Below are 22798 nucleotides of genomic sequence, written 5' to 3'. Positions count from 1 at the left end.
ATGGGCCACAAGGTGCATATAAAAAGCTATTGTACCCACGCCCTCAATCACACATTTCCTTCAGCTACTGATGCGTCAACATACACAGTGTGCATACTGCAATGGCTCTCACAGTCCCATACAATCACTAGCAAACCCTACAACTACTGAGGCTATCATTAATAATTGACAAGGACAACCTGGAAAACTCACAATCATCCACGCAAACAACAAAACATACACTCTATAAAGGATTTGTGGGAAAACCCAGTTTCGGCTGTGGCATTCCTTGGGGAGACGGGACTGCTCGGACAGACAGTCTTGGGAACAACAACAACAACCTGGAAAACTGACATCACCATCTACAAGCTGAGGAGGCAATGCAGAAAGAGGCAAAAGAAGGAACCTAGACTGTGGGTATGACCGTGGCTTCTCTGTAGAGTAAAGTACGGACTTTACAAGAACCTACTACAGAACTTGCCTCTAAGGATACCCAGCCTACAAGAACTACAAGGATTGATGTGACATTGTTGAAGAAGATACTGGGTCATGTGACACAATCACTGCATGACACCACGTTAAATACCTCATCCTACGCATGATGCCAACCTAATCTAGAGCACCTGTGATGCCAAATGGTTGCTGCATGACAGTGACAGCGTCCCATAACCGTCCAGTCCAAATTTCCAACTTGATAATACAAACTCAATTTCTTAGTTTCATGCATGCTCAAAATCCTCAAACCTACCATAACCTGTCCCAACCTTCCTGCCACCCTCCCCCTCCAGCAGCTACCTCTCCCGAAGCACAGCAACTTAGACAAAGACCTCATTATGACCTCCAAGGCTGTGCAGGACAGGGCTTAAGTCTCCATACTGCAAGTGTTTCTTAAGCTAAATATACAGTCATGAGCAAAAATTCTGACCCATGCTACACTTCTCACAATATCAATATTATTATTATTATTTTTTTTTTCAAATATATGATATATGAGAGGATTAGGAGAGGAACAGAGGGAGAAATTTTTGAGGAACAGTGTGGGTTTAGGATAGGTAGGGGTTGCACAGATCAGATTTTTGTGGTAAGGCAGATATGTGAGAAAGCTTTATGAAAAGGTAAGGATGTTTTTTGGGCTTTTATGGATTTGGAAAAGGCTTATGACAGGGTAGACAGGAAGGCACTGTGGGAGGTATTGCAGATATATGGGATAGGAGGAAAGCTGTTAAGATTAGTCAAGAGTTTATATGAAAGTAATAGAGCCTATGTATATGGATGATGTTGTGACTGCATGAGGAGGAATGGGCGGGGGGTAGTATGTGTGAGTAAATTTTGACGCAGCCCGAAGGGATTTCTCCCCGTCCTCGCCTTATATGCAAAGGGGGACGGAGAGGGGGGGTCGCCGATTAAATGAAGCGGCCTTGCTGTGGATGTACTGTGTCTTGCGACACTGCTTCTGACCCAGGGCGGTGGGCAGGGTGCAGGGATGACCCGTCATCCAGGAGGTGCTCAGATGAGAGGAAGGGTGGGAGGGGTGTGGAGTGTATTTAGGGATGAAATGGGTGGGAGTGTTTTTATGCCTTTCCCTTTTTGGCTACCTCCCTTGGAAGGGGGAAAAAGCCTTGGTATATGTATGTATGTATGTAATAGAGCCTATGTTAGAATTAGAATTGGAGAGAGCAAGTGGTTTGAGGTAAAAGTGGGACTTCACTAGGGATGTGTCATGTCACCATGACTGATCAATGTATACATGGATGGGGTGGTGCAAGAGGTGAATGCAAAGGTAATGGGCAGGGGATTGGAGATGGTTAAAGAAATGAAGAAAAATGGGAGATAAACCAGTTGTTGTTTGATGATGACACTGCACTTATAACAGGATCAGAGAAGGGATTAAAGATGTTAGTGAGAGAGTTTGGGAAGGTGTGTGAAAGAAGGAAGTTGAAGATAAATGTCAGTAAAAGTAAAGTCATAGGATGAGATGGATGGATGGGGTGAAGGGGGCTTTGGGGAAGAGGGGAATGTCGGTTGAGGAAGGACGGGAGAGGACAGAAGACAGGGGTGAATGGAGAATGGTTGTATATGGAAAATGTTATGATGCATGAGGTGGATTGGACGGGGGAATGGGGGTGAGGTAGTGTGTGTGAGCAAAAATTTTTGACGCAGCCCGAAGGCCTGTCCTCTCCTTTATATGGGGGGACGGAGAGGGGAGGTCGCCGATTTAATGAAGCGGCCTTGCTGTGGATGTGCTGTGTCCTGCGACACTGCTTCTGATCCAGGGCAGTGGACAGGGTGCAGGGATGACCCGTCATCTAGGAGGTGCTAAGATGGGAGGGAGGGTGGAGGGGTGTGGAGTGTTTTCGGGGATGAAATGGGTGGGAATGTTTTTGTGCCTTGTCCTTTTTGGCTACCCCCCTGGTAAGGGGGAAAAAAGCCTTGGTATATGTATGTATGTATGTAAAAGTAAAGTGAAGGAAGTAAGGTTAAGATAAATGTCAGTAAAAGTAAAGTGAAGGCAGCTCACTGGCTGAGCGAGTTAGGGTGTCGTTACTTGCGGCAAAGGTCGAGGTGAGGGCGGTTTGAATCCTGCCACCAGCGAAGTTGAACCAAGGGCATGGTTCATTAAACTCCACACTACAAAGGATCACCTTTGTATTCCTTTGTACAAAGTCCTCTGTGAGGAGCACCATCCTAAGTAAAGTGATGAGATGTACAAGAGGAGAGGATGGCAGCATATTGGAAGTGAGTATTAAGGGAGAGAGGCTGGAGGAAGTGAATAGCTTTAGATACTTAGGGGCAAATGTGGAGGAAAAGGGAGGAGTGGAGGTAGAACACAGATTGAGAGAAGCAAGTAAATGCCATGGGGGATTAAAAAGTGTAAAGAGAAATAGACATTTTGGAATGGGTGATAAGAGGAGATTGTATGAAGAGGTGATTGTGTTAAAAGCACTGTATGGAACATAAGAGAGGAAGAGAGAGTTTAAATTTGTTTGAGATGAAATGATGATTGATGATTTATGAAATTTTTGGCTTGAAGGCCAAGCGCCGGAGCCAGTAGGCCATTCAGTGCATATGTTTGAGATGAAATGTCTGAGAAGTATGATAAGGGTTACTAGGCTGGATAGAGTGAAAAACAAGGAGATGAGAAGAAGAGCTGATGTGGAAAAGGAGTTGGGAGATAAGGTTGCTGAAAGAGTATTGGGATGGCTTAGACACATGAAAAGAATGAGTGAAGAAAGATTAGTAAAAGAAGTGTGGAAGGCAGAGGTGGATGGAGTGAACAGGTGATGGATGGATGGGGTAAAAGGGGCATTGAGAAAGAGGGGGATGTCTGTTGAGGAAGGAAGGAAGGAAACAGAAGATAGGGTTGAGTGGAGAAAGGTTGTATACAGATGATGCTGTGATGCACGAGAGTGGGTGGAGGATGGGGGGGGGTAGGGGATGGTTAAATGTGAATGATATTTTGATGCTTCCCAAAAGGATTTCTCCGTCTTCTCTTTTTCTGTACGAGAGGATGGAGAGGGGGGAGGTCAATGATTGGTGTGGGTGTGCTGTGCCCTGCTGCATTGCTTCTGACCTAGGGCAATGGGCAAGATGCTGGGATGACCTATCATCCTGGGGGAGCCAAGGTAAGAGATAAGAAGGGAGGAGTGTGGAATGGGAGTGAAGGGAGTGGGGATGAAATGGGTGGGAGTGGTATTATGCCTTTTGACTTTGGTTACCGCCCTTGTAAGGGGCGAAAAAGCCCTTGGTATATATATGTATGTAATGTTCTAGCCTTTCCTGGTGGGTAAATCAAAATCACAAGACCTTTCTAAAAGTCTAAGACATAAAAAATTTATTTCATTGGCAGACCTTCCTTGTCTGCTTTCCACCTCAAGACTGACAGATCTTCTCTCTGTCGGTGGGGTACATCTGCAAAGTTCTGCATCAGCAATAATGAATGGTGTACAGTTTCTAATATTACTACAATTATTATAGTGATACAAGTTTTGGATACTATTTTATTTTACAATGGTTAGAATGTTTGGTTATTTCTGCTCATTTATATATTATGGTTATCAATCTAGGTTACATAGTATATTGTGTATGGGTAAAAGGTGTCCTTAGGAATCAGGGGTACTTCACAGTTTGGTCACGTGAAGGAAGAGGTTGGTGGTGTGTGTGTATGTATGTTCGCATGTGTGTTGCTGTGTAGTTTTCCGTTGTGTTGTAATCTGTGAGATTATGGTTACATGTATGTATATACATAATATATTTTCCTGTATAGTATTTAGTTTAGTTAGGCAATTTTCTTGAATAGATCACAAAAAATTGTCAGAGAATTTCACTTTTGTATCATGAAAAACTCTGGGTGATTCAGGTGGTTCAAGATTTTTACTTGTGACTACACATTTACACAAAAGAATGAAAGGACCACAAAACAAGGTTCAAATATTGTCAAGCTTTTCATTCCAGAAGATGATCACCTTGGCTCTTTCAAATGTCTAACATTTGATAGATTTTCTTCTGACTAATCTAACCTACCAACAGCTTTTTCCACCTTATTAGAGAGGTAGCCAAGACAAAGGCATGCATCCACTCCCACCCATTCCACTCACATCCACCATTCATTGTTCCCCTCTCATCTTAGCTCCTCATGGATGAAAGGTCATCCGTCTCCTGCCCACCGCCCCGAGACAGAAGCACTGCAGCAAGATACGGTACATCTACGGCAAGGCCATTTCCTTCCGCCACCAATGTAAAAACCTCTTAATGAATTGATACTATCTATCTACATACCAAGGGCTTTTTTTCCCCCCTACAAGGGAGGTAGCTGAATCAAAGGCACGTACCCACTCCCACCCATTTCACTCCCATCCACCATCCTTTCTTCCCTCTCATCATAGCTCCTCATAGATGATGGGTCATCCCTGTATCCTGCTCACTGCCCTGAGTCAGAAGCAGTGCAGCAAGACACAGCACATCCATGGCAAGGCCACTTCACTTAATCAGCGACCTCCCCTCTCCATCCTCTCATGCAGAAAGAGAAAATGGGGAGAAATCACTTCAGGCTGTGTCAAAATATAATTCATACATAACCATTCCCTAACCCCCACTCCTTGCATCACAGTGTCATCAATATACAGCCATTCTCCACTCACCCCTATCTCCTGCCTTCTTCCTTTTTTGCACAACAGACGTCTCAATGTCCCCTTCACCCTATCCATCCATCTCATCCTCAGTCATCCCCTCAAGTTAACTCCCTCCAAATCTGCCTTCCACACCTCTTTTACTAATCTTTCTTCACTCATTCTTTCCAAGTGTCCAAACCAGGAGCAGTTCAATCCGGAATCTGTCCAAAACTATTACAATCATTGGGCAATGGATAGAAAAAATCTAAGTCACTATAATGATACGACTAATAAGGATTACAAAGGCGGAACATGCCAACAGGAGACCTTTTGGCCCATAACTAGGTCAGATGCGAAAAAAAAATATAAGACCTTTTGATCCATAACTAGGTCGGATGCGAAAAAATATATATAATAATGATAAAAAAAATAAAAAAAATAAAATAAAATCATACTAATAGATAAATGCATAGGTATAGTTAAATAACAAACAATCAGGTAAATACTAAATAACAATAAATAATAAATAGTAAATAATCTATGCTACTTACCCTGTAAGTGCCGAGACAGGCATTACCATACAGTCTCTTCTTCCAATCAAGTCGGCAGACTGATTGAATATTGGCTTTACTTCCCGCACCCCCATGCATTCAGGGATGTCTTGCTTATTGGCTAATACCAAAAGAGGCACACCAATCATGTTTGCGCTGGAAATCATTCTATCTGTAAATCAGACAATAGTGCAAGTTATTCCCTTAGGAAGTTACTGGCCACAAAAGAAATATTTTACATCACTGGTATACGACTGATAACTCCGCTTGTCCTTTATGTGGCAACCCACCCTATTCCCCCCACATCCACTCCATCATTTAACTCCATAATATGGACCACACCAGAAGAAATCCCTTCATGCTGTGTCAACTATCATCCATTCACACCAATACAATGACATTGAGACCTTACATCCAGTCCATGGAATAAACTTAGTAACCATGTAGTAAGCGCTGAAACTATCAGTTGTTTAAGAAACGATTAGAAAACTTTATGGATGGGGATGACAGGTGGTGATGGACACGGAGCTGCCTAGTGTAGGCCTTATGGTCTTTTGCAGTCTCCTTTATTCTTATGTCAGAGACCAAGTGTCAGCCCCTCAGGGCTGCACCTCCAGATGGAGGTACGGGAGGTGGTCAAGTCAAAGCATACACCCACTCCACACCTCTCCTACACCCATCCAAAACCAATTCATTGTCTCTCTCATCTTAGCATCTCACAGCAGGGTCGTCCCTGTCCCCCACCTTACTACCTGGGTCACAAAACAGTTCTTCCCATTAGCCATGAGGAGCTAAGAGGAAGGAAAAAGTGGTGGATGGAAGCAGAATGGGTGGGAGTGGGTATGTGCCTTTTGACTTGGCTATCCCCCTTGCAAGAGGGAAAAAAGCCCCTTGGTACACAGAAAGATTCATTAAATGACAACTACCCCACCCCCTACCTCCATCCACTTGAAAAACAACATATGGAGTACATAAGAATAACATCCTTCTAACCACATTATTTCTTCATCCATTTACTTTTTTTTTTCACCTGATAAGGGTTAAAAGACTAGCATTTTATGAGGAGGAAGACATCCATACGAAATAAAGCATCTGGTAAAAGACTGGAGAGAAAAAAATAATAATAATCAAATCATATGATGGATATGGTTTAACGTCACACACTCCCCCCTATTGGGAGGCTAGGACGGTGCCCCTCACAGAGGGCTTTGTAGCGTGGAATTTAATGAGCCATGCCCTTGGTTCAACTTCACTGGTGGCAGGATTTGAACCGCCCTCACCTCGACCTTCGCCGCAAGTAACGACACCCTAACCCGGTCAGCCAGCGAGCTTCCAAATCATATGATAATGGGCAAATATAAATCTATCTATGTATAAAGGGCTTTTTCCTCCTTACAAAGGAGGTAGTCAAGTCAAAAGGTGAGTATCCACTCCCACCTATTTCACTCCCATCCACCATCCTTTCTTCCTTCTCATCTTAGCTCCTCATGGATGACAGGTCAACCCTGCATCACACCCACTGCCTTGGGTACGAAGCAATGCAGCAAGACACAGCACATCCACAGCAAGGCCACTTCACTAAATTAGCAACCTTCCCTCTCCATCCCCTCATGCAGAAAAAGAAAATATAGGGAGAAATCCCTTTAGGCTGCATCAAAATATCATTTATACATAACCACTCCTACCCCCCTCTTCCTTGCATCACAGTACCATCTATACACAACCATTCTCTACTCAACCCTATATACTGCCTCCTCCCTTTCTTGCTCAACAGACATTCACCTCTTCCTCAATGCCCTTTATATCCCATCCATTCATCTCATCCACGATCTTTCCCTTAAGTTTACTCCCTCCACCTCTCCCTTCCACAACTCTTTTACTAATCTTTCTTCACTCATTCTTTCCATGTATCTAAACCATCCCAATACTCTTTCATCAACCCTATCTGACATCTCCTTTTCCATCCCCACTCTCCTCCTCACCTTATCGTTTCTCACTCTATCCAACCTTGTAATTCCTACCATACTTCTCAGACATTTCATCCCAAACACACTTATATTATTCATCTCTGCCTCATTTAAATTCCACATTTCTGCCCCATACAGTGCTACTGGTACATCCATTTGCAAATGTCTATTTCTCTTGATACTTTTTAATCCCCCAAGGCATTTACTTGCTTCTATCAGTTTATAATTTACTTAGACTGCCATTCTTCCCTTTCCTGCCACATGCAACCCCAATTACCTAAAGATATCCACTTCCTCCAGCTTCTCTCCTTTAAGACTTACTTCTAACTCACTGCCATCCTCTCCCCATGTACATCTCATCACCTTACTTTTACCCACTTACCTTCAACTTCTCTTATCTCATATTCTCCCAAACTCTGTCATTAACTCACTTAATTCCTCTGACTCTGCCACAAGTACAGTGTCTTCAGCAAACAACAACTGGCTCAACTCCCACTTTTCTCCTTTTCTTTAACCTTTTCTCAATTTTCTATAACCATTTTCTTTAAGAAAAATAAATAAATAAAAAATAAAAACACTTACCAAAGGCATCTTTTGATTCATCCATCCGCTCTCTATCAGCTGAATCCACAACATAAATTACAGCATGACATTCTGCATAATACTGAAAACAAGAGATTTTTCAGTCTTCAAAATACTAATAAAGCTAATAAAAAATCAATCTATGTATATACCAAGGGCTTTTTCCTCCTTACCAGGGAGGTAGCCAAAGTCAAAAGGTATATACCTACCCCCAACCATTTCATCCCCACCCATTCCACTCCCCACCACCACCCTTTCTTCCACCTCATCTTGGCTCCTCATGGATGATGGGTCACCCCTGTTGTATCCCACCCACTGCCAAACAATTATGTTATTTTCAAACCTCTTGTTTCACATTCATTATTGTAATGGTTATCATTTTGGAGATGTACTGAGCTGCCACAATAAACAAGATAATCTATCACAAAAACAAAGGGTACACTATTATGAATTATTTACAAAATTGTAATCTGCTAATATTTGTCTCACAATCACTATTGTAATGGTTATCATTTTGGTGATGTACTGAGTTGCCACAATAAAAAGATCTATCACAAAAATGAAGGATACAGTATTAAGAATTGCTGAGGTAATTCTTGTAATATATACAACACATAAGCATGGAGGTTGCAATCTGAATTATGAGAGTGACTAGGTCATAGCACACTCACACCAAAAACCCAACCAAACCACTCATCCCATCCTGGTTGAAAGGTTCCTTGTCCCACACCACACACACTGAGTAGGTTAAATGGAGTGCAACAAGGCACAGAACATCCACCAATGGGCCCAACCAAATACAATTTAACCCTACTACTTCATCATATGAAAGAAAAAGTAAATCCTATCCACCTATATATGATATGATATGGTTTAATGCCACAAACTCCTCCCATTGGAAGGCTAGGATGGTGCCCCTTACAGAGGACTTTGTAGCGTGGAATTCAATGAACCATGCCCTTGGTTCAACTCCGCCAGTGGCAGGATTCGAACCTCTATCACTGGCTGAGTAGGTTAGGGCATCGTTACTTGTGGTGAAAGCTGAGGGGATCCATCTATATACCAGGTACTTTTTCCCCCTTACAAGGGAGGTAGCCAAGTCAAAAGGCATATACCCACTCCCACCCATTCTGTTCACGGCATAAAACTAAATCCACCCTTACAATTTTGACTTGCAGGTACATTAAGTTTTCATGTTTTATCTGAATTGTGCGATTTTAGAACAACTTGTCCTGTTACTGATTAATATCTGTTGCCATGAGTTTCATTAACTGGAAATCTGCAACTCCAAAGTGGTTAGCAATGGTCCTTGGGCCCTTCCATAGTTCTCTTTGGGAGGAAACTCTGGACTGGTGTCATGTTATATTACTGACTGCTTCTATGTCACCAACTGAAAGTAAAAATAATCACAATAACGTGTGACTAAATGATATTGCAGAAACCACAGGGAAAATAAAGTCGGAATACTAAACGTTTCTGTCTATTATGACATCCTCAGAGGATGCCGTAATAGACGAAAACATTTAGTATTCCGACTTTATTTTCCCTGTGGTTTCTGCAACAACTGAAAGTAAGGGGAGGTGAGCAGTCAATAGTTTTGAGCTCTCATGCACGAAAAGGTGAGAGAAATATAGATTTTCAGAGAGAAAAAGCTTGGATTCAGTTTGATAACCAAACATCACCCCCTCAGGGCTTCATCTCCTGATGGGGGTGAGGTGGTTGATAGGTTTTGAAAACGGGCAGCTCAGCTGTCTACCTTGCAAGACCACCACAACCAGGAACCCATCACTGGTTCCTAAAGATGTCTGCCATCAATCTGAAATTTTTTTTATAAACAAGCCACTACATTTAAATGGTCACCAACTACAGAAAATATGACTAATTAAATTACCTTTTCCCATAATGGCTGCAACTCTTCCTGTCCACCTAAATCCCAAAAGCTCAGTTTTATATCACCATAGACAATACCACCAACATTTTGGCCCACAGTTGTGGTGATTTTGGAAGGATTTAGTCCTTTATATCCTCTTGTGAACTTTGTTTTGGCTGCTTCCAAATAAGTCTGAAAAGGAGGACACAAAATGAGATTCCAAAATGAAAAATACTACCAAAACCTCAGCTCCACAATTCTTTTGTTATGATGATGATGATATGGTTTAACATTATACACTCCCCCCTATCGGGAGGCTAGGACAGTGCCCCTCACAGAGGACTTTGTAGCATGGAATTTAATGAACCATGCCCTTGGTTCAACTTTGCTGGTGGCAGGATTCGAACCACCCTCACCTCGACCTTCGCCGCAAGTAACGACACCCTTAACCCGCTCAGCCAGCAAGCTTCCTATAAATCCCATAATTCTTGTTAAACTGGATGACCACTGACATTCTGACAACCTGTGTCAGAAGTCACAAGCTACACTGGGATAGGTCGTTTATACTTCTGAACATCTAAACCCCAATTATCAACATCCCCATCCAGCAGGAGAAGAAAAGAGTGAGGGAGGGAGGGGTGGTGAATGGGAGTGGAGTATGTGGAGATGAATTGTGTGGGAGTGGATTTATGCCTTTGACTTTGGCTACCTATACCTTGTAGTTGTAAGGGGAAAAAAAGCCCTTGGTATATGTATGTATCAACATCTTTAGTACCATCCCCCAACAAGCCGAAGAAGTAAGAAACTTCAAACTCTGCAGATAATGGTCCTACAGTTGAAAATTGGAAACTTTTGTTCCACACTAAACTATAAGGGGAAAAAAAAAAAAGTTGAGTGATTAGGTACACAGATTGTCAGAATGTCAGTGGCTATCCAATTTAACAAAACCAGTCTCACAGAGCCACCACTTATAGATATCTATTGTTGACACCTTTAAAATGTAAAAATATACAATATAACTTACAGTTTTACCAGCATTATCAAGTCCAAGGATTAGGACAAAGTATTCATCCTTCTTAAACATGTACTTGTAGAGGCCATAGAATAATGTAAACATTTTTCTTCCATCTACCACAGTAGATACCTGAAAAAGATATAGATAAATGAATAAACAATAAAAGTACTCGCATGAATCAGTGTCAATGTTACCAGACAATGAGATCAAGTTCTTTAAAATAATTATTTCAAAATTAAGTTCTTTGCACAAAGGTAAGGAACTTGTACAAGTCTACCTATATCTATTTATATACTGAGGGCTTTTTCCCCCTTCATAAGGGACGTACTATAGACATTCACCCCCTCCACTCCCATCCACCACCCTTGTTTCCCTCTCATCTTAGCTTCTCTTGGAAGAAGGGTCACCCCCGTCTCCTGCCCACAGCCCAGGTCAAAAGTACAGTACTACCTCTCATTAACGGACTAAAAGTGGAGTAACGGTGTCCGTTGATGTGAATAATCCGTTGATATGGAGTGGCTTTTGGGTGGCATAGTGATTGCATGCACTAAACAACAGCACCATAAACACTGCAAACACAGCTAATTAACATCCGTTAATGAGAGGTCTCACTGTAATACAGCAATACAGCACTTCCACAGCAAAGCTGGTTGACTTAACTGCTGATCCACCTTCTCTGTTCCCTCATACAGAAACTAGAGAAGGGGAGGAATCTCTTTGGGCTGTGTCAAAATATCATTCATATGTAACCACTCCTTACTTCCCCCATCCCCTGCACCACCCCTTCCTTGCTCAATAGACACGGAAAAGCAATGAGACAGGGAGAAAATCCCTTCAGCTTGCATCAATGTATCATCCATACTAAGCCCATTCTCCACTCACCCCTATCCCCTACCTTCTCCCTTCCTTGCTCAACTGATATTCCCCTCCTGCTCAAAGCCCCTTTCACCCCATCCATACATCTCATCCTCAGTCATCCCCTGAAGTTCACTCCATCCACCCTTGCCTTCCACACCTCTTTTACTAATCTTTCTCGACTTATTTTTTTCATGTGTCCAAACCATCACAATTATTTTTATCATCCCTATCTGCCAGCTCTTTTTCCAGACCTGCTCTCTTCTTCACACTTTAATTCACTCTATCCAACCCTGTAACAAGTACAAGTACCAGTTAAAAACCATTTTGTATACCAAATGTACTGTATACATGTTATGCAGTAAACATATATACATAGTATATTTCCTGTACCAAGGAAATGAGGGGATGGAGAGGGGGGGTTCACCAATTAAATGAAGCGGCCTTGCTGTGGATGTGCTGTCTTGCTGCATTGCTTTTGACCTGGGCAGTGGTCGAGATACAGGGATGACCCATCATCCAGAAGAAGCCAAGAAAAGAGGTAGAAAGGGGTGGTGAATGGGAGTGGAGTATGTGGAGATGAAATGTGAGGGAGTGACAAAAAAGGATTACAAAAGCGGAGCATGCTGACAGGAGACCTTTTGGTCCATATCTAGGTTGGATGTGAAAAAAAAAAATTATAATAATAAATGAAAAAGCCCTTGGTATATGTATGTATATTTCCTGTATCAGGTAGACACACATTTTCATGTTTCCATCTACATATGAAATACTACTTGCTTTGTATGTACTCACAAGACAATTTAAAAATATCTACATTATTCACAGTTGCTGTTATACTCATTATCCTTGTTACCCTAAGATGGCATCACAAAACTAGTATAATTTTTGTATTTACCTGTACAATCAGACCACTAGATTTTGTGTGCTGTGTCCAAAATCCACAAAATTAATACAAGTTAAATGGAGAGTCAAGTATAATCATAAACAATCGCATAGTTATATATCTGTAGTGATGTATTCAGGCCTCGCTCAGCCGCTTTAGAAGCAGCTCTCTGCAAGGCCGCCAGCGTTTATGAATTGCTAGCATCGAAATTCATCCTGCATGCTCTTGTTCATCATGTAGTATGATAGAGTGAACAGATGGGTTTTCATTATCTTTTTGAAGGTTTCTAAGTTTGTACTGTTCTTCACATGTTGTGGTAGACTATTGTAGAGTCGGGGAGCACATTTCTCAAATGCTCTAAAACCTAGTTCCAGGTTCACCCTAGGTTCATAAAGTCTATGAGTCTCTGTATCATGTCTTAGTGATATGGTAGTATTCAATCAAGCATCATGTAGTAAACTTCTAATGTATTCCGGTTTGTTAGTATGTAGTGCTTGATAGGTGCCTTGATAGGTAGCCAATGTAACTCAATGAGCACAGGTGTAATTCTCTCTCTGGATGTTAGACCCTTTTATAAGCTACACAGCCCTGTTCATAGTCAGTTGTAGCTTTCTTAGAAGATAGTACGGTATGCCATAATACAGGGAGTTGCAGTAGTCAAGCATACTTATAACATGGTTATGCACCAACATCTTAACAGTTTTGCTATCTAAATATTTCCTGAGAAAGGCAATATTTCTTAAGTGGTAGTTCCCTATCTTCACTACATTTTGTATCTGCTCTTTGAATTTAAGATTGCAATCAAGAATCACTCCAAGGTCTTTTACATTGTAATTCACATCGACCCACTTGTTATCTATATGTAGCTTAGACACGTTCAGTTTCCTCAAATCATTGTTCTTTCCCACAATCAAGGATTCAGTTTTGTCCTCATTTAATTCTAAATGTTTAGAAACATCGAGTCACTCACTTCTTCCATAATATTGCTTAGTTTGCTGTTCGTGTGCTCTACATTGTCTAGTGCCATGTATATTTGCGTGTCATCAGCATATAGCTTGAAATTAACATCATGTAGTAAATATGCAAGTTCAGCAGTGTAAATACAGAACAAAATTGGTCCAAGTACACTACCTTGTGGAACACCTTTCTTTAGATATTTCTTCTCTGAACACACCTCCCCAATTTGAACACAATATGTTCTTCCAGTAAAGAAACTCTCTATGTAATCCAGGGCATCACCTATGCCGATATTTCTGCAATCTCTTAGTAATAAGTCATGTTCTACAGTGTCAAAAGCAGTGCTCAAATCTAATAAAATCAACACGCTACATTTCCTATCATCCATCGACACAAATAGACTGTTCACCACTGAACATAAGGCAGCTTCCGTTGAATATAATTGTCTATAGGCTGATTGATTGTCAGGAATTGCTTGCACCCTCTGTAAATGTGGCATTAGTTGATCCAATATTACATTTTCTATTATCTTAGAGAGGAATGTTAAGTTTGACACTGGTCTGAAGGAGTTTAGGTTCTGGTTATCAAGATTGTTTTTCAGAATAGGTTTTATAACTGCTACTTTCTCACTTTCTGGGAAGACATTTTTGGCGATACTGACATTAATGATTTCTGTCATCACACTTAACATCTTATCAAAGTTTGCACTGTTGACAATGTCTTTCATTGGAAAAGGGTCATTAGCGCAGTACGTTAATTTCACTCTTTTCACTATTTTTCTAATGTCTGACACTGATATTTGTTGTAGACATGTAAGTTGCATCCCAGGAGTTGGGTCCTGTGTAGGTCTAATGGAAATTGATTCTGACCTAACATTACTAATAATATGATCAATTTTATCCTCAAAGAAATCTACAAACTTTTTAGCTAATTCTTCATCAGAGAAGCCATCAGGAAGTGTATTTATCTTTGTTTTTCCAGTTAGGCCATCAAGAACTCTATATACCTTGCATTCTTTCCAGAATCTGCTAACTTATTGCAATAATAGTTACGTTTCTGCCTCTTTATAAGTCTATTAAGATGGTTTCTCGCTGAAATTGTCTTCTCGTCTCATCAGTCCTACACCTCCTCCAGTTTTTCTTTTTTCTTTCTTAACTCTCAGCCAATACCCGTCTGGGGTATTGGCTGCTTGTTATTGTGGCAAAGTAGCATGCAGTCGATACTTTAGGGTCTATATGGGGCGCCCCTACGGACCAGAGCCACACATCATTTTGTCTATGATAGAAGAAATTCTGTTCATAGAGAAATGATGACACTTTTATACTACGACTGTCCCTCCGTTATGCTGTCCCCCAACCCCTTGTTGCTGTCCTGTACCATTTCTCTGAGTATTCTCTTTCTGTGATGGGGAATTTCCCTGTGGTGGGGGAAAAGAATACTGCCACCAAGTTTTCCACTTGGATCGTAAGAGGCGAGAAGAAAGGGACGGGGAGAGGGACTAGGCATCCTTCTCCCTGTAGCCCCACGGGGCATATTCCTAAAAAGAAAAGTGAAGGCATAAGGGGTGCTGGAGGGCCTCGGGCCAGCACCCTAAGGTTTGGGTCTTTTAATGTGCGTGGATGTGGTACAGATGAGAGTAAAAAGGAAGAGATAGGTAGTATGTTTGTGAGAAGAAAGATGGATGTGTTGGCTTTGAGTGAAACTAAGTTGAAAGGGAAGGGTGAGTGTAAGTTTGGGAGTGTAAGTGGGAGGTTATCAGGAGTGAAGAGAGGGCGAGGGAGGGAAGGGGTGGCTATAGAATCTAGTAAGTGAGGAGATAGGTAAACAGGTAGTGGAGTGGAAGGAGGTTTCCTCAAGGATAATATGGAAGAAGGTGAAACTGGGAAAGGAGATGTGGGTCTTTGTAAGTGCATATGGGCCTGGCAGTGAGAAGAGCGTGGAGGAAAGGGAGGCCTTTTGGATAGATTTAAATGAGTGCATAGAGGGTTTAGGAAGAAATGTCAATGTAATAGTACTGGGAGACCTTAATGCTAGGGTGGGAAATGGTCCAATCGATGGAGTGGTTGGGAAGTGTGGAGTTCCAGGAAAGAATCATAGTGGAGAGTTGATGGTGGAAATGTGTCTAGAAAGAGAGTTGATGATAGCAAATAAAGTGTTTCGGAAGAAAGTCAAGCATAAGTACACATGGGAGAGGGTGGTGGAGGGAAGGGTGGTAGATAGAGCGCTAATGGATTATGTAGTGGTAAATAGGATTATGATAGGAAGAGTTAAGGATGTACATGTGCTAAGGGGAGAGGGTGGGGGAATATCAGATCATTTTTTGGTGGAAGGTAAGCTGAGAGTGGAGGATAGATGGAGAAAGAGGAAAGGGACAAAAGGTAGGGAGGTTCTTAGAGTGAACTCCTTGAATGAAAAGGAAAAGGAGAAGGAGTACGAAAAGAAGCTGAAGGAGGAGTGGAAGGGAGTAAAGGATAGAGCAGAGATGGGTGTGGAGGAGGAATGGGGATGGTTCAAGGAGGGAGTCTTAAAGTGTGCAAGGATGGTGTGTGGAACAAGAAGGACAGGGGGAAATAGAAGAAAGGGTAGTGAATGGTGGGATGAGGAAACAAAGAAGGTTGTAGAAGAGAAGAAGCGAGCATTCACAGATTGGTTACAAAAGAGGACGGGGGAGTCATATGAGACGTACAAAGAAAAGAAAAGAGAAGTAAAGCAAAAGGTAAAGGAGGCAAAGAGGAGAGCAGATGTGAAATGGGGTAGGAGTATGACAGAAAATTTTGAAAGTAAAAAAAAGATGTTTTGGAAAGAAATTAAGAGAGGAAGAGGAGGCGAATCAAGTAGGGAAGAAAAGGTAAAAGGTACAGATGGAGAGATGATAATGGAAGAGATGGCAGTAAGGGGAAGATGGGCAGAATATTTTAGGGAGTTGCTAAATGTGAAGGAGGATAGGGAAGGAAAGATAGCTGCAGTGGGAAATGCGAAGAAAATGAGAGTGATGAGTGAGGAGAATGGAGGAGAAATAAGGAAGGATGAGGTGAAGGCAGTTGTTAAGATGATGAAAGCAGGTAAGGCACCTGGACTGGATGGATGCCATGCAGAATGTCTGAAAAAGGGAGGTTCAGTGATGGTGGACTGGTTGGTGAGGTTATTTAATGTTTGCTGGAGAGAGGGTAGAGTACCGGAGGACTGGAGAAGTGCCTGTATAGTTCCTCTTTACAAGGGAAAAGGGGACAAGTGTGAATGTAGTAGTTTCAGAGGGATTAGCCTGTTAAGTGTAGTAGGGAAGGCTTATGGGAGGATCTTAATTGAGAGGATTAGGACAGGAACAGAAGGAGTAATTGGTGAGGAACAGTGTGGATTTAGGACAGGCAGAGGTTGTGTAGATCAGATCTTTGTGGTAAGACAGATATGTGAGAAAGCTATAGGAAAGGGGAAGGATGTTTTTTGGGCTTTTATGGATCTGGAAAAGGCTTATGATAGGGTAGACAGAAAGGCATTGTGGGAGGTTATGCAGATTTATGGGATAGGAGGAAAGCTTTTCGGAGCTGTCAAGAGTTTTTATGAGAGTAGTAGAGCATGTGTCAGGATTAGAAATGGAGTGTGTGAGTGGTTTGAAGTAAAGGTGGGACTTCGTCAAGGATGCGTTATGTCGCCCTGGCTGTTCAACTTATACATGGATGGGGTGGTGCGAGAGGTGAATGCTAGGGTAGTGGGTCAGGGATTGGAGATGGTTAAAGAAAATGGAGAAAAGTGGGAGGTGAGCCAGCTGTTGTTTGCGGACGACACTGCGCTTGTGGCAGGGTCAGAGGAGGGATCGAGGAAGCTGGTGGCAGAGTTTGGGAGAGTATGCGATAGAAGAAAGCTAAAGATAAATGTGGGTAAAAGTAAGGTGATGAGATGTACAAGGGGTGAAAGTGGCAGTAGACTGGAAGTGAACATTAAGGGAGAGCGACTGGAGGAAGTGGATAGTTTTAGATACTTGGGTGCAAGTGTAGCAGGAAAAGGTGGAGTGAAGGTGGAGGTAGAATGTAGATTGAGAGAAGCGAGTAAATGCCTTGGTGGTTTAAAGAGTGTAATGAGGAATAGACATTTGGGAATGGATGCGAAGAGGAGACTGTATGAAGGAGTGATTGTGCCAACAGCACTGTATGGGGCAGAAACGTGGAACATAAGAGAAGAAGAGAGAAGGAGTTTGAATGTGTTTGAGATGAGGTGTCTGAGAAGTATGATGGGGGTTACTAGGCTGGAAAGAGTGAGAAATGAGGAGGTGAGGAGGAGAACAGGGGTGACAAAGGATTTGGGAGATAGGGTTGATGAAAGAATATTAGGATGGTTTGGACACATGGAAAGAATGAGTGAAGAAAGACTAGTAAAAGAGGTATGGAAGGCAGATGTGGAGGGAGTGAACATGAGGGGACGTCCTAGGATGAGGTGGATGGATGGGGTGAAGGGGGCTTTGGGGAAGAGGGGAATGTCTGTTGAGGAAGGAAGGGAGAGGATGGAAGACAGAGGTGAGTGGAGAATGGTTATATATGGATGATGTTGTGACTGCATGAGGAGGAATGGGCGGGGGGGGTGGGGGGTGGGGTAGTATGTGTGAGTAAATTTTGACGCAGCCCGAAGGGATTTCTCCCCGTCCTCGCCTTATATGCAAAGGGGGACGGAGAGGGGGGGTCGCCGATTAAATGAAGCGGCCTTGCTGTGGATGTACTGTGTCTTGCGACACTGCTTCTGACCCAGGGCGGTGGGCAGGGTGCAGGGATGACCCGACATCCAGGAGGTGCTCAGATGAGAGGGAGGGTGGGAGGGGTGTGGAGTGTATTTAGGGATGAAATGGGTGGGAGTGTTTTTATGCCTTTCCCTTTTTGGCTACCTCCCTTGGAAGGGAGAAAAAGCCTTGGTATATGTATGTATATGTATGTAACTCTCTTGAGTCAACTATTAACCGCTTCCATACGGTGACGCCTACGTAGGCGTCATGAGGAGCAAGTGGTTACGCGATGATGCCGACATCGGCGTCTTGATTATACTTATTGTAGTCGTACCTACGTAACCTCCATTCTCTCTAAACTGGCTTCATCATATTTTCTATGGTTCTCAAAATTCACGGGTGAAAGAGAACGAACAATTGAGCACTGACTTTATTTTTTATAATGCGATTATTATGACGCAACACCGCACGTCAGGCAGCTAATGCCAGATGTGCGATGTGCCCCGGAGTGAAGAGGTTAAACCATGGTGTATGAGCTTTCACTTCTATTTCTTTTTCAATCATTGGACACCTATCATTGTATTTGTTGTAGGAAATTGTGTTCAATAACTGCGTAAAACAATGCACACACTCCTGGTTAGTGTTCGCATTGTGCGCACTGTCATCATTTTTTCTTCGGTGGATTTTCTCCGCTATCGAATTTATAATATTCTCTGGTTGAAAGTTCCTTTTTAATCTAAATCTAATATTTTTTGTCTGTTTAGCTTCGTACAAAAATGGTATAGAAAAGGTCATCAACTTGTGGACTGAAGAGATACTACAAATATCATCTACATTCACATCATGAACAAGGTCACAGTCTTTATCAACCAAAATTAAGTCTAATACATGACCACCTATAGACGTATTCATTTGCACTTTATTAGTCATGTTGAATGTATCCATCATGTCTGTGAATGATCTAGTAGTTAGACTGTCTTGATCTTCCATCCAAATATTGAAATCTCCATAACAACGTTTGGGTGTTCTGGTGAGTCCGGACCTCAAAACCAGGAAGCAGTGCATTAGCGCCAGAAATAAAGTTAACAGATCATTAGGCTTCATTGCTAGGACGGTAACAAATAGAAGTACAGAGGTAATTATTAAACTCTATCTAGCGATAGACCCATCCTTGACTATGCGGTACAGTTTTGGTCTCCGTCCTACAAAATGGACATCAATTCACTAGAATCAGTACAGAGAAGAATGACCAAAATGATACATGGACACGGAAATTGGCCTTACGAAGACTTAGGCACCTAAACTTACACTCTCTGGAAAGACGTAGAGTGGGGGGTGATCTAATAGAAGTGTTCAAGTGGATCAAAGACTATAACAAGGGTGATGCAAACAAGGTCATCATAATAAAACAACAGGGCAGGATTCGCAGTAATGGGTATAAACTGGACAAATTTAGATTTAAGAAGGAAATAGGCAAGAATTGGTTTACTAATAGGGTGGTCGATGAATGGAATAAACTTAGTAACCATGTAGTAAGCGCTGAAACTATCAGTTGTTTTAAAAAACGATTAGACAACTTTATGGATGGGGATAACAGGTGGTGATGGATACAGGACTGCCTAGTGTAGGCCTTATGGTCTCTTGCAGTCTCCTTTATTCTTATGTTCTTATGTTCATATCAATTGTTTCAAGGTATAGTCTGAATTCATCAATGAATGAACTAAATCTTGTATTAGGGGGCCGATGAACAACAATAATAGTGCACTTATTACCCTTTATATCACAGCTCACTTGCATTGGTTTAAAAGTCTCCGTAGTATCAGATGGTATAGTCTTAATTTTCTTAATAGAGTTTAATATGGTAAATTTTCAGAAGTGCACATGTACACAATATAGCAATAGAAAATTAAATAATAATTTTGTAAATCATAATACATCAATGTAATATATGTTATTCTTGGCAGAAATCAATAAAAGAAAAAGTTGCTAAAAAGTTATAAAAGAACAAACGTAGCCACTTCAGTTGCTTGAGACGCCATCTTTGTTTTGGTGGAGGCTGAGGCCTAAGAAATTAAAGTACTATGAATTTGTCTATTCTAACCTAACATACTTAACCTGCATTTATTAACGCAGTACCTGTAATTCTTAAGGTCATCAAGGTTGTCATCATCTCCAACCTCCGAATCTATCAAAACAAAGATGGAGTCTAAAGGAGCTGAAGCGACTTCATTCATTTGTATATAGGTTTTAGCAATGTTTTCCAATATTGATATCCACAAAACAAAAAAAAAGACATTGATGTATTATAATTTACAAAATATTTAATTTTTCTAATGCTATACCACATAAATGTGCACTTCTAAAAAAAAAATAACATACCCGGTATATACTTGTGTATTACTTAGCAAAAAAAAAAAATTATCTACTTTGTATATTGTGAATTATTTCTTCTGGAAGCTCAAATACTTTGCTTCTTGATTATTTGTTCATATTCCTAGCATGACAACTACTTCCTTTCCTCTCTTATTTTCCTATACAACCTGAAAGGATTCCTACATTATTACAAGAAAGACTACATGGGTAGTCCTGGGGTAGAGCGAGGCTAGTTTGTGGGACACTCCTTGACTATAATGGTCTCACCTAGCAACATAATTTACTCAATAAATTTTTAGAAGTGCATACCTATGTGATATAGCAATAGAAAATTAAATAATAATATGTATATTATAACACATCAACATAATATACATTATTTAGTGGAAATCAATAATAGAAGAGTTGCTAAAACCTATAAACAAACAAATATAGCCACTTTAACTACTTGTGACACTATCTTTGTTTTGGTAGAGACAGAGGTCAGAGCTCAAAGTATGATAAATTTGTCTAACCTAACCTAACCTACCTACCTAACCGAACCTACCTTACCTTACCTTACCTTACCTTACCTAACCTAACCTAACCTTACCTTACCTTACCTAGCCTTACCTTACCTAGCCTTACCTTACCTAGCCTAACCTAACCTAACCTAACCTTACCTTACCTTACCTTACCTAGTTACAGTGATCTGGTACCTAGCCCTAGGTTAGGTTGAAGGGGGTCTAGCTTCAAGATTAGGGAGCAGGATCTGGCTGGAAAACAACTATATTTATAGCTTAGGTCTAATTAACTAGACTCAGTCTTAGTTGGGCAGTTACAAAAACATGTCTAAATAACCGTATTATTGATACAAGACAGATTTAGATTATGCGTTAATATGCACAAGGTATCCCTTCAAATAATTGTGAACACATATATATATATATATATATATATATATATATATATATATATATATATATATATATATATATATATATATATATATATATATATATATATATATATATTCCACACAAATGCAAGCCTCATCTTAACTTTGGACTTTCACTTTGAATGGAATATTAAGCAATATATATTTGAGTAATCATTTAATGGTCGTAAATCATAAATGTATGTTCCATTTTCAAAATGTTATCGAATTCAAAGCACACAAAGTGACACATGCTAGTGCTAAGCCTACGCTTCATCTGTCAACAGGAAATGTCCTGACGTGTCAAATCAAACTCACACGACACTACGTATAAGTACTTGTGATCAAGTGAAAAATGTTAAGTACACGTTGAAATCCCGCATACTCGGACCTTATATGAGTACTTTCAGGAAAACTGGTTTGGAAAACATTATAGTATTCTCACCTCAAGGCACAGAAAAGCAAAATACCGGTAATGCTTTCCTTGATCACCCAAACTAGAATGAAACTTGAGTAATGTATGCTTGTTCACAAATTACGACCTTCTTCTAGCACTTCTCTTTGTATTCTGACAAAATGAATACTGCAAATATACAGTTTTATAAACAAACGTGAATTCGATTGTGCACAAAGTGTTGGTACCCGTGATTGCTTATGATCGTTTCTAAAGAAACATTTACTTTCCACGTAAACAAAAACAAACTGCAGCGCCACGATCAGTTTTGTTTGTCAAATTAGCGTGGAAGGTTTGGAATCTCGTTTCAAATAGTAATCAATACAAAGGTTTTATTTTAAAGAAATATTTCATATTAAAGTTTTATGGTGTGTAATAGTAGTTTTGAGAGAAATGTGCCCCTTTCCCCGTGCCATAAAATTTGCAATCTACATGAATGCGTGTAGATAGCGGGAGTTTTGACACCAACCCCTTTGTCTAAATTGTCGTTATCTTCCCCGCAAAATACCCATACCTTTTTATCAATCTATATACCAAGGGTTTCGTCCCACTTATAAGAGAGATAACCGAGTCAAAA

The 22798-nt window shown here is 41.0% G+C and overlaps 1 protein-coding gene across 4 annotated transcripts in view; it reads right to left on the bottom strand.

Moving 5' to 3' along the window:
* Positions 1-22403, bottom strand: part of Arfrp1 (ADP-ribosylation factor related protein 1) — a 23354-nt gene extending 951 nt beyond the window's left edge. For 2 of the 4 annotated variants that reach the window (XM_076187882.1, XM_076187881.1), the window contains exons 1-5: positions 22213-22403; positions 11082-11201; positions 10079-10249; positions 8188-8269; positions 5639-5810 (exon numbers count right to left, since the gene is read on the bottom strand). In XM_076187882.1, coding sequence (XP_076043997.1) covers positions 5639-5810; positions 8188-8269; positions 10079-10249; positions 11082-11174 — 518 coding nt within the window. In that variant the 5' untranslated portion in view covers positions 11175-11201; positions 22213-22403. Of the gene's footprint in view, positions 1-5638; positions 5811-8187; positions 8270-10078; positions 10250-11081; positions 11202-21523; positions 21607-22212 lie in introns of all 4 variants that reach the window. The other 2 variants (XM_076187883.1, XM_076187884.1) reach the window with 2 other exon arrangements.
* Between the last annotated feature and the right edge of the window lie 395 nt (positions 22404-22798).

Source organism: Oratosquilla oratoria, chromosome 7, assembly GCF_046742065.1.
Source record: "Oratosquilla oratoria isolate Oo_2021 chromosome 7, ASM4674206v1, whole genome shotgun sequence".
NCBI lineage: Eukaryota > Metazoa > Arthropoda > Malacostraca > Stomatopoda > Squillidae > Oratosquilla > Oratosquilla oratoria.
The sequence above is the reverse complement of the archived record's forward strand: the minus strand, read 5'-3'. Positions and strand labels throughout refer to the sequence as shown.